Here is a 13,115-nt window from a genome sequence, read left to right as displayed (position 1 = left end):
TACAACATGCTTGATTTGGCTGCTATCGTCGCACGCGTGTTGCTCAAGCAGCAGATGAACAACACCCATGAGCAGGAGAGACGTCATCACGTAGCCTACAGTAACATAAACCAATGAGCATGTTATGTTGTTTCAAGTTTTTACATTTTGTATTCTAGTGTTACTTTCATAAACACGACCAAATTACATTGGCACGAAGGGAGGTCCAATTAGGCCAGGCTTTTCTTAGTTGAATGGATTTGTTAGACTGGTGGCTATTGGGTACTCCTCGAGGCCTGGCTATTCTACTAAATATGCAGTCATGGCGCTTTGAGGATGGCGTGCTCAGAAAGTTTTTGTATTTTATGAAATGTGTCCGAAAGTACTGCTAGAGTGTAAAGTTCACATATTTAGGAGAAGTCAGGGACAGGTGGGTTCAAGGTTTTTATTGAAATGAAGTTATTGAAATTCCAAAATTGAAAACGGTCAAATTGACCGTCTTAACGGATCTGGTGTTAAAGAGGAATGAGATGGTTCTTTTAAAGAGGACGATATTTGAAAACACCCTTAAATGTTTTATAGAGAAATGGCTAATTGTGGCAATAATTTTTTGTTGTTGTTGATTAAATACAGTACTTGTAATGAAGCGCATGTGATTTGAGACTCTGCAAACCCGAACATAAATAAAGTGACTTATTTTACTATAGCGTGAGGGCATTTGACCCTCAACCAAAAAGGGCCACAATAACAAGTAGGCACGTTTTATAGGGCTGTAATATACATGTATGACTGCGTTCATGCTAGATATGACAGGATGAGACCGGTCAAATGTTTTCAGACCCCTTCACTTTTTCAAAATGTTGTTACATTATAGCCTCATTCAAAAATTTATTAAATATGCTTTTTTAGAAGACAGAAATACCTTATTTACATAGGTGAGACCCTTTGCTATGAGACTCGAAATTGAGCTCAGGTGCATCCTGTTTCCATTGATCATCCTTGAGATGTTTCAACAACTTGATTGGAGTCCACCTGTGGTAAATTCAATTGATTGGACATGATTTGGAAAGACACACACCTCTCTATATAAGGTCCCACAGTTGACAGTGTCAGAGCAAAAACCAAGCTATGAGATTGGAGGAATTGTCCGTAGAACTCCAAGACAGGATTGTGTCGCGGCACAGATCTGGGGAAGGGTACCAAAACATTTCTGCAGCATTGAATGTCCCCAAGAAAACGGTGCCCTCCATCATTCTTAAATGGAAGAACCACCAAGACTCTTCCTAGAGCTGGCCACCTGGCCAAACTGAGCAGTCGGGGGAGAAGGGCCTTGGTCAAGGAGGTGACTAAGAACCCGATGGTCACTCTGACAGAGCTCCAGAGTTCCTCTGTTGAGATGGGAGAACCTTCTAGAAGGACAACCATCTCTGCAGCACTCCACCAATCAGGCCTTTATGGTAGAGTAGTCAGACAGAAGCCACTCCTCAGTAAAAGGCACATGACAGCCCGCTTGGAGTTTGCCAAAAGGCACCTAAAGAACTCTCAGACCATGAAAAACAAGATTTTCTGGTCTGATGAAACCAAGATTGAACTATTTGGCCTGAATGCCAAGCGTCACATCTGGAGGAAACCAGGCACCGCTCATCACCTGGCCAATACCATCCCTACAGTCATGCATGGTGGTGGCAGCATCATGCTGTGGGGATGTTTTTCAGCGGCAGGGACTGGGAGACAAGTCAGGATCGAAGGAAAGATGAACAGAGCAAAGTACAGAGAGATCCTTGATGAAAACCTGCTCCAGAGTGCCCAGGACCTCACACTTGGGCAAAGGTTCACCTTTCAACAGGACAACGACCCTAAGCACACAGCCAAGACAACGCAGCAGTGGCTTCGGGACAAGTCTCTGAATGTACTTGAGTGGCCCATCCACCCAAGTCATAGACTGTTCTTTCTGCTACCACACAGCAAGCGGTACCGGAGCGCCAAGTCTGGGACCAAAAGGCTCCTTAACAGCTTCTACCCCCAAGCCATTAAACGGCTGAACTGTTAATCAAATGGCTACCCGGACTATTTACATTGACCCCCCCCCCCTTATTTTATTCTTATCTATTAAAATGTTTTGTACTGACTCTCTTGCACAGTCTCGATGTACACTCACTGGACTCTAACCCCACACTCACACATACTACACGGACACTCCAAAACACACACACACATGCATATTGACATTCCTTCACACTCTTCACATATGCTGCTGCTACCCTCTGTTTATTATCTATGCATAGTCTCTTTATCCCTACCTACATGTAACCTGTACCCCAGCACATTGACCCCTTGTATATAGCCTCATTATTGTTGTTTTATTGTGTTACTATTTTTCCTTTAGTTTATTTAGCAAATTCTTCTTACTTTTTTAAAACTCTGCATTGTTTTTATTTGTATGTTTAGCTGACATAATACAATTTCAAAGTATGCATGAACGTGTCTGTAATAGAATACACCTGTCAGAAACGTATGTAGACATTAATAAATGCATTTCTATAGCTTACAAAATACTTTTTACAATGATGGGGGAGTACCAAGATGGTGGCATGGTGGCTTCAACACGACGCCCCCTATCAGTCATCTAGTATGTATATATCAATCATCGGTATGAACCCACTCCCTTATCCTCATCGAGTGCCACTATGGGAGGAACCGATAGAACATGTCCAGCTGTAACAACAATGCAGCAAGTATAGCGTTGTCATTGGATGATAGCCAACGGTAAATGTCACTCCCAGCTCTGGCTTCCTCATCAAAAGCCATCAGATATACCGTTGCCCGGGGTGATAGCCATCAATTTGTCAACCCACTGACAGTGCAGCCTCCTACCCTGTGGCCTTCTGATGCTGCCTGTGTCGCACGAATACACAAGCACGCACACACACACACACACACACACACACACACACACACACACACACACACACACACACACACACAGACAGAGAACAACACCACTTAGTATCCTGATACACACACACACATCGAGACAGAAAGAGTTCCGTCCCTGTTTTCCCAACCAGGGTCTTCACATCTGCTACGCACGCACGCACCAATTCACGACCCCCATCGCCCACCAACCCCCCAAATATACCTCATCCAGCTCCCTAGGGAAGGGGACCCCCCCCATCCCACTCCCTAGGGAAGGGGACCCCCCCTCCCACAGCTCCTGAAGGGCTAAACTAACAGGGTGGCAGGTAGCCTAGTGGTTAGAGCGTTGGACTAGTAACCGAAAGGTTGTGAGATCAAATCCCCAACAAGGTAAAAATCTGTCGTTCTGCCCCTGAACAAGGCAGTTAACCCACTGTTCCTAGGCTGTCATTGAAAATAAGAATTTGTTCTTAGCTGACTTGCCTAGTTAAATAAAGGTGAAAAGAAAAAGTCAATAGACTTACTCTAGGGATGCCACTGCCACTTTCCAAGCCTCCATTAACAACATCACACCTCAGGTAATCAATTCAGAAATACACAACCGCCATCATTACAGTTAAGCAGACTGAGGAGCTTATCACTTTAGCGGACCCCTCAGAAGTAGCTAGCCTAAGCCTAGCGTCCAGTCCCCTCTTAACGCTTTCTGTTGTGCTATATAAAAAAAATGCCCTTCAGAGCTTCACAGCTCAAGTCTTCTGCTGAGGCGAGAGAGAGTGAAAAAGAAGGAAAAAATACTGTTCACTGATCTTTTACAAAACAAACAAATGATTTCACATTTAAATGGTGAGGCTACACATTTTTACCATTAGGGGGCCAAGTGCCTTGTAGGAACCTTTAAAGAACCCCTAGTTTTGCTTTCTTTACTCAAGAAGTAAAGCAAGCAACATGACCTATTTCCTATGTACCATCATTCCTGTGCCCAAAACTACAACACAGCAGACCCCCAACAACACCAACACGAGACAATTCATCTGCTAAACAAAAGTTGACAGTCCAAAAAAGAAGACCATTTCTGACCTTATGACGCAGTGCGAGTGTAGAATATGCATGGCGAGAAGAGTTGCTGGCCTCAAACAACGCTGGCAAATACGAGTCACATCTACTGTACACTGACACTGCTGCCAACCTCGCTATGTTTAGCTCTGAAAAGACCTTGGCTCGCTAGCACACACACCCACTCTGCCTCTCTTTTTTCACTCTCTCAGTCTCTCTCTCTGTATGAATCCCTGCAGACTCTCCCTCTCTCTCTCACTCTGGCTGATCTGTTTCTCTGAATCCCTCCTACAATCCCAACTCTGTGCTTTTCACTGTCTTTTTCTCACTCTCTCTCGTGTCTGTGGCTCTCACTCTCCTGTTAGACCCACCCATGCTCATGATTGGCTGTGGGCCTGCCTCTCCACCTGAGGGGTTGACAGCAGGTTTGGGGATGATTGAAGGTGGGTTGATCTGGCAACTAACAGGTAGCTAGCTGTCAGCTCTGACCTCAAGGCAGGCTCGATGGGTCTATTCTTGTACCTCAGCGACGGAGCCAAAAGCTCAATAACTTGAAATGAGGGCTATTTCGAAACGTAGCTAATTGCCAACAACCCAGTTTTTCAAAACAATTCCGAGGCAAAAACAGAGATTGGCAATACTCGAGTGAAGAAACAACGGAGAAATAAAATCAAACTTACAAGTAGATTGACTGACGCCTTTAAACTGGCACAGTTCGGACACTGAAATACTAAAGGAAACAAGTGTCACAGAAGGCTGACTTTAATATATGTATACTAACCAGCCTATACAGGGCCAGTACTTCACAGCAGCCTATTGTTCCCAGCGCAACGTGCATCCTATCCAACTGAGGTGTCCCCTCCCATACATTCACATTCTAATGGTCACTTTGTTCCTTAGCCATCCCACAATCGTCTAAATTACAGGGTACGGTGGAATGGAGCATGGCACGGTACTAGAGCTAGCCAACTCCCTCTATCAAAACACAGCGGAACACCAGATCACTAAAGATGAACTTCCAAACCTCTAAACAAACACAGGCTTTGTGTTGACTATGTTTGGCGAGAGATTTCTTCATATCTCGGTAAGGTAAAGCCTTCCCTGTGGCTCAGTTGGTAGAGCATGGTGTGTGCAATGCCAGGGTTGTGGGTTCGATTCCCACGGGGGGCCAGTACAAAAAAAAAAAAACAATGCATGAAATGAAATGTATGCATTCACTACTGTAAGTCGCTCTGGATAAGAATGTCTGCTAAATGACTAAAATGTAAATGTAAAGCTCTATAGTGAAATAACATTACTTGCTGGTGAATAAATGACAACCTCTAAGTCGTAAACATAACGGCTACAGTATGCTTTAATTTGGGTGTAGCGATATTGTAGCAATTAATCGATGCCAATGGCAGCCAGAACTTGTAACTTCTATAAAAAAAAAAGATTATTTGCATATCATATTATTTCAGGCACGAAAAGTGCTTGAGAGGTTATTTACAAATAATGGTAGTAAATTTAGAGATTGAACAAGAGTATCTTTTTATAGGCCATTTTACCCAGGATTCACCACTGCGTTGGTGTTTTTATTTGGATTTGCCTTATGTTAGTTGGACACTAAATATGTACTGGCAAACCATGAAGCTGTGACATGACACACACAAACACACGTGGACCTAACATGTATGACTGACCCCTGGTTACAACACCAGGGCTTTCCAAGAGTTTCAGAGAAGGCCATACACACATGTCTGTCTGTCTGTCTGTCTGTCTGTCTGTCTGTCTGTCTGTCTGTCTGTCTGTCTGTCTGTCTGTCTGTCTGTCTGTCTGTCTGTCTGTCTGTCTGTCTGTCTGTCTGTCTGTCTGTCTGTCTGTCTGTCTGTCTGTCTGTCTGTCTGTCTGTCTGTCTGTCTGTCTGTCTAGGACTGGCCTCTCGCGGTGATGTGTGTGGATTGGTTTGAAGAGGTTAACGCTTGTCATTACTGACTTGAGAGAGAGAGAAAAAGAAACAAAGAGAGAGGGAAACAGCAAGCAATTATGATTCTGGTTATGACAGGTCGATGCCAAAAGGAAATCGTAACATTGTTTGTCTCACATGTCCGATGAATGCGTAACAAGATAACAATAGGGTACTACAGGCATTGTTGCTTTTCATATTGTTCATTATCAACCTGAGCATCACATCTACTGCTATTCATTTCCATATGACACAAGGAAGTCATAAAAGCAATATTGAGAGGACAAAGCTCGTATAGCGAAGCCATGGTGGGAAATCCTGATGTCAGCAGGACAAGGATAAGCCAATTGGGCCAAAATCTTGTTTATGTCGCAAGTGACTTCAATTGCATGACATAAATTGCATTTTTTGGTATGGCAATTGAATTAAACAGAGCCACAGAGGCTGGAGAAGGTCAAGAAGGTCAAATGCAATGTGCTAGATGGCTGCTATCTATTTATAAAAAGGCTTGTTTGAATGGATCTCTCAATTGAAGTCGGAAAGTTTCCACACTGCAAAAATGTGTCGAAATACAAATGTTGTTGTCTTATCTGAATGGAGCGGATGAGCGAGTGTGCATGCGAGTGTGCGGTGTGTGTGTGTGTGTGTGTTTGATTCCAGCTGTAGAATGATAACCCAGCCCCTCTCCGTATGTCAATGTGCTCTCTACAGTACATTGACTTCATTGCAACATCATTGACAACAGCGTTAAGGAGCTTATAATTGCATAACATTAGATAGGACAGTGCCTTTTTGGCAAGGTTGAAAACCAAAACCAATAAGGAAACAAAAAAGCTAATGCTAAGCCATTTGTTTCCATCAGCACCCACAAAACCACAAGACCTAATATTACTGTATGCCATTGTTATTATTAAGTGCAATAGTACAAGAACTACTCTCACCTTAGCAGTGTGGCTCAGTTGGTAGAGCATGGTGTTTGCAACACCAGGGTTGTGGGTTTGATTCCCACGGGGGACCAGTACGGGGAAAAAAATATATGAAATGAAATGTATGCATTCACTACTGTAAGTCGCTCTGGATCAGAGCGTCTGCTAAAATGACTAAAATGTATAAATGTAAAAGGCAGTGCAGTTGAAGGGATAGATCAGCAAAATGCAGTATTTAAATTTGTGTTGCCTAACTTGAAACGCAGGAGTGACTGCAATCCACAGTGGCTAGTTTAACAAAAACCAAAGTGTAGATTGCAGTCACTCCTTGTTCATAGACTGCTTTTAAGGTAAGGAAACAAATGTTGCACACATAAGCTCTATCACGTACCTTTTATTAATTAACAAACAATAATTTAGATCCTGACCTGACGAAGATCCTTGCAGGATCCAAACATAGTTTAAAAAACAAATTACGCAACATATATGTTATATATATTTTCTATGCAACATATATCTTTCAACTATACTGTGATGTTTAACGTACAATTTCAATCTATCGAATAGAATCCACAGATTGTGAGTTGAAGATAAATACTTTTACTAAGAGTATTAGTATATTAGTAATTGACTGACCTGGTCTCTCCAGATCTCCTAACAGTACTATTTCTAGGGTCAATTTTAGATCAATGTTATGCATTTTCAGCCATTCCAGAACCTGAGACCAGAAACAGGTTACTTGAGGGCAATACCAAAATAAATGGTGTATTGATTCTGTATCCTCACAACAAAATCTACAGAGCTTAGATGATTTTATGCCCCAAATGTTCAACATTTTGTTGGTGGCAAGAATTCTATATAATAATTTTTGCTGAAAAGCACAAAGTCTTGAATCTTCTGTTATTTTATATATCTCATATATCTCATACACCCTGTACCATAAAATTGGTACATCAAAAATCTCTTCCCAACTATTTTGCAATCTGTATGGTACAGTTGTCAACATCCTGGTCTTCAAATGAAACTGGTATACTTTCCTATTTATGCGATTTTTATTCCTCCGGCAGATTTGATCCTTTATATTGGGCAGACAGACCAGTACCCTACCTCCTCCCGCTGCCACCTGCCTCCCATTTTTGGGGTAATGCTGTAATCAATTGGTTGTACTCTTGGATTGAGCAGACCTTCCTGTACAATTCTGATAACTTCATGAAAGACATAACTCTACCATTCCAATTTACAATATAATTTGAGACCAAAATACCCTTTTCAAACATCTTTCCCATAAATACAGGTAAAGTTGAAGTCGGAAGTTTACATACACTTAGGTTGGAGACATTAAAACTCATTTTTCAACCACTCCACACATTTCTTGTTAACAAACTATAGATTTGGCAAGTAGGTTAGGACATCTACTTTGTGCATAACACAAGTAATTTTTCCAACAATTGTTAACAGACAGATTATTTCACTTATAATTCACTGTATCACAATTACAGTGGGTCAAAAGTTTACATACACTAAGTTGACTGTGCCTTTAAACAGCTTGGAAAATTCCAGAAAATTATGTCATGAATTTAGAAGCTTCTGATAGGCTAATTGACATTATTTGAATCAATTGGAGGTGTACCTGTGGATGTATTTCAAGGCCAACCTTCAAACTCAGTGCCTCTTTGCTTGACATCTTGGGAAAATCAAAAGAAATCAGCCAAGACCTCAGAAAATAATTGGAGACCTCCACAAGTCTGGTTCATCCTTAGGAGCAATTTCCAAACGCCTGAAGGTACCACGTTCATCTGTACAAACAATAGTACGCAAGTATAAACACCATGGAACCACACAACCGTCATACCGCTCAGGAAGGAGACGTGTTCTGTCTCCTAGAGATGAACGTACTTTGGTGCGAAAAGTGCAAATGAAGAACAACAGCAAAGGACATTGTGAAGATGCTGGAGGAAACAGGTACAAAAGTATCTATATCCACAGTAAAACGAGTCCTATATCGACATAACCTGATATAGAACCATTTAGGGTTGAAGTAAAACTTTTGAATAAGTGAAGCTTTCAGAGAGAGGTTTAGTGCTTTTATATTTAATAATCTCAACACACCCAATTGATATTCATGATATAGATAGGCACGTATTGTTTTGTCTGGTTTAACGTCCCAGATAAAGTGAAATATTTTTTGCTCATATGACTTGAAAAACGAATCATCAGGAGTAGGCAGCGCCATAAGTAAGTGAGTAAACAGAGATATGACTAAGGAGTTAATCAGGGCAATTTTTCCATAAATAGACAGGTATTTACCTCTCCATGGTTGCAGGATCTTGTCTATTAGTTTTCTATTGAAATTCATTGTGGAGAGCTTATTTATATATTTTGTGATATGAATACCAAGTATGTCTACTTCACCATCAGCCCATGTTATAGGTAAACTGCAGAGTAATGTAAAAGTTGTATTTTTTAAAGATCCAATATGTAATATTGTACACATCATAATTAGGTTTTAGTACAGAAAGTACAGAAAAGTTATCTAGATCTTCAATTAGACATTGCAGGGATCTAGCTTGCGGACTTAATATAAAACTTGAGTCATCGGCATACATGGACAACTTTGTTTTTAAGCCTTGGATTTCTAATCCTCTAATGTTGTTATTGGATTTGATTTTAATAGCTAGCATTTAGATGGCCATAACAAATAGATATGGTGACAGTGGACACCCTTGTTTAATGCCTCTTGACAATTCAAAACTCTCTGAGAACTAGCCGTTATTTACTATTTTACACGTTGTTCTTTTATACCAACTTTTTTCGTCCCTGCACCCCACTAAAGGGTGTTTTTGTGTGTTTGCATGCGTTTGATCACACTTGACTGGGAAAACAAATGTCTAAATCTGTAATTTTATTGAACTATCCCTTTAACCCCAATATCACTTCAAAGGTATGGAAGGACAACACAGTGAAGGAGAGCTTTAATGAAATCCACTACAGTAGCAAACCGTTCAATCAACTTCAATGTGATTAGCAAACGCTTTAATTCCTCCTCTTCTTTAATTAACACAGCGACAGCAGGCTTAATTTAGCCCTGAACGTCCACATTAAAACACAGACACACACAAACCCACAGACGCCCAAACACATGTGCGCACACACACACACACACACCAGCCCAGTTGCTTATCTACCGACAGGTGTCCATCGCGGTTGAGTAATCTAGTCTGGCTTTCCTTTCATTTGCGCCCTGGTAATTTGCCACATGGATCAGCACCGGGGAATTTGACACAGCATTCCAGGGAGCCAGAGACCCTCTCCATGATGCCATGTGTCACAACCATGACACACACCACACACAAGCACAAAGGAACAACATAAACACACATACATGCACACACACCCACCCAGGTACATGTGCAAGCACACCCACATGAAACATATTATAGCATACTATGGTATAAATACTATGGTATTCACTGTAGTGTTTTTGCTGACTTTACTGTACTAGTCACTGACTAAAGTCTGCAAAAACACTACAGTGAATACTGTAGTATTTACTATAGTATGCTGTAGTATTTAAAGTTATAGTATAAATACTGTGGTAAAAGAAAACTGTAGTGTATATACTATAGTAATTAATGTAGTGTTTTTGCTGATTGCAGTATACTGTAGTGTTTTTGAGGACTATAGTATACTGTAGCATTTACTGTAGTGTTTCTGCGGACATTACTGTGGTATTTATTATAGTGTTTTTGTTTTATTATCTTTGACAAGGAAGTGGGCAGATTAGCGTTTTTCGTCATGAAAAACGCTAATCTGTTGCTGTGTTAATTATTCTGGAGGCAGCTCTGCAGAATGGTCACTAGCTGGCACAGCTACAGTCATACAATCCCATTTTAAAGCTAACCTTAACCACACTGCTAACCTTAATGCCTAACCCTAACCTTAAATTAAGACCAAAGAGCACATTTTTGTTGTCATGAATTTTTACAATACAGGCAATTTTGACTTTGCAGCTGGACTATATAAGGGGAAATTGCTCATTTCTGCCTCCAGGTCAAGACTCATGACAATAAACATCAACATGCTAGAAGTAGAGGCATTCTCCTTGAGGAAACCTACTGGAAAAATACTAAAAGTTATTCCATAACCTGCAGGCAGGCAGGACTGGGGTCTGAATGGATAGTTCAGAGCTTCAGCTATTTTCTATGACCTGTAATGAACACAATATATGGTCTATATTTGGCATGTAGATTTTTCACTTATGGGTGGCACAAATTGGGATATGGGGGAGTGGAATGGGCAGAGTACAGTGCATTCTGAAAGTATTCAGACCCCCTGACTTTCTCCACATTTTGTTACATTACAGCCATATTTTCAAAGAAATGTAAAAAAAAAAAACCCTCATCAATCTACACACAATACCCCATAATGACAGAAACATTCGCAAATTTATAAAAAAAGAAAAAACAGAAATACCTTATTTACATTAGTATTCAGACCCTTTACTATGAGACTCAAAATTGAGCTCGGGCACATCCTGTTTCTATTGATCATCCTTGAGTTGTTTCTACATTTGATTGGAGTCCACCTGTGGTAAATTCAATTGATTGAACACGATTTAGAAAGGCACACACCTGTCTATATAAGGTCCCATAGTTGACAGTGCATGTCAGAGCAAAAACCAAGCCACGAGGTCGAAGGAATTGTCCGTAGAGCTCTGAGACAGGATTGTGTCAAGGCACATAGCTGGGGAAGCGTACCAGCATTGAAGGTCCCCAAGAACATGGTGGCCTCCATCATTCTTAAAGGGGGTGCTCAGGACCTCAGACTGGGGCGAAGGTTCACTTTCCAACAGGACAACGACCCTAAGCACACAGCCAAGACAACGCCGCAATGGCTTCCGGACAAGTCTCTGAATGTCCTTGAGTGGCCTAGCCAGAGCCTGGACTTGAACCTGATTGAACATCTATGGAGAGACCTGAAAATATCTGTGCATCGACGCTCCCCATCCAAGCTGACAGAGCTTGAGAGGATCTGCAGAGGAGAAGGGGAGAAACTCCACAAATACAGGTATACCAAGCTTGTAGCGTCATACGCAAGAAGACTTGAGGCTGTGATCGCTGCCAAAGGTGCTTCAACAAAGTACTGAGTAAAGGGTCTAAATACTTATGTAAATGTAATATTTCAGTTTTTTATTTGTAATACATTTGCAAAAATTAGCAAAAACGTGTTTTTGCTTTGTCATTATAGGGTATTGTGTGTACATAAACACAACAGTAACAGAACACAAACATCATCACTATCAACCATATGAAACTATAGGCTACGCTACCAGAATGTGATATCATTCTAACCTAGCCAGGTGGAGCTGTGCCTCCAATCGCTCCGAGGCATATCAGATTGACTGATAGTTGTGCCCTTTGAGCAAGAGCCGGTTGCTCTTTGATAAAAAATCCCCGTTCCACTCTGCCACAGCCTGACTGGTTGAGACAGAGGAGGTTACATTTCACTGATGTTGTGTTTTAATTAACGATGAATAGGGAAAAAGCCTATGTTCGTGTAGGGCGGACTGGCTTTGAGCGGTACAGTTTGTAAGTTGCAGTTACACACTCACAAGTGTTCAGGGTTGGTGAAGCCTGGAGGCCTAGTTTACAGGTTTCTTAGAAAACAAGATCACTTTTTGGAGCTGTTTCAACTTGCAGACAGTAAAGAAAGTGGAAAGAGAGAGAAAGGCAGAGAGAGATGGAAACGGAGAGAAGAAATAGACGGAGCCGGGAGAGAGGGAAGAGATGGATGAGAGAAAATAAATACTAGCATAGTTAAGCACCACAGCGAGAGAGAGAAACCGGAGAGGAAACTTTCAAAACAAAAAGGTAAAACACACAGTAATTCTACACTTTCCTCAGACAACCTCTAAAACTATAAGACCATTTGATACCTATTCACGCGTGATGTTAGCGGCAGGGTCATAGCCTGTAGGGTTGAGACTAGGAAGTAGGGAGCGGGACTCACAGTTTCTCTTCTCCCTCTGATAGGTTAGGGTCCTGCTCCTTGGGCATGTGTTCCATTCACCTTAATTCCATCCAGCAGCCAATCATGCGAGACTGAGGCGGGCCCCACCCTCAGATGCTTGCTGGTCATTCGCAGATAGGGGGGTCAGTCAGTGCGACAGCACAGGGTCCCGGTCCGGATGGGCTCTGGCCTCCGGAGCGACCCCCCTGTGCTGGCCCTGGGACTGACGAATTGACTGGACCGGACAAGATCTGTCAATGAGAGGATAGGATACATTTAGTTAGGCA

At 41.7% G+C, this 13,115-nt stretch overlaps 1 protein-coding gene across 3 annotated transcripts in view; it reads right to left on the bottom strand.

The window, feature by feature from the left end:
* LOC106589304 (thyroid hormone receptor alpha) overlaps positions 1-13,115 on the bottom strand; it is a 193,465-nt gene that overhangs the window by 41,270 nt on the left and 139,080 nt on the right. For 2 of the 3 annotated variants that reach the window (XM_014179099.2, XM_045710113.1), the window contains exon 3: positions 12,829-13,079. In XM_014179099.2, the coding sequence (XP_014034574.1) occupies positions 12,829-12,884 (56 nt within the window). In that variant the 5' untranslated portion in view covers positions 12,885-13,079. Of the gene's footprint in view, positions 1-3,972; positions 4,281-12,828; positions 13,080-13,115 lie in introns of those variants that run through there. The other variant, XM_014179100.2, reaches the window with a different exon arrangement.

This window comes from Salmo salar, chromosome ssa28 (assembly GCF_905237065.1).
Source record: "Salmo salar chromosome ssa28, Ssal_v3.1, whole genome shotgun sequence".
NCBI classification, from domain to species: Eukaryota; Metazoa; Chordata; class Actinopteri; order Salmoniformes; family Salmonidae; genus Salmo; species Salmo salar.
The sequence above is the reverse complement of the archived record's forward strand: the minus strand, read 5'-3'. Positions and strand labels throughout refer to the sequence as shown.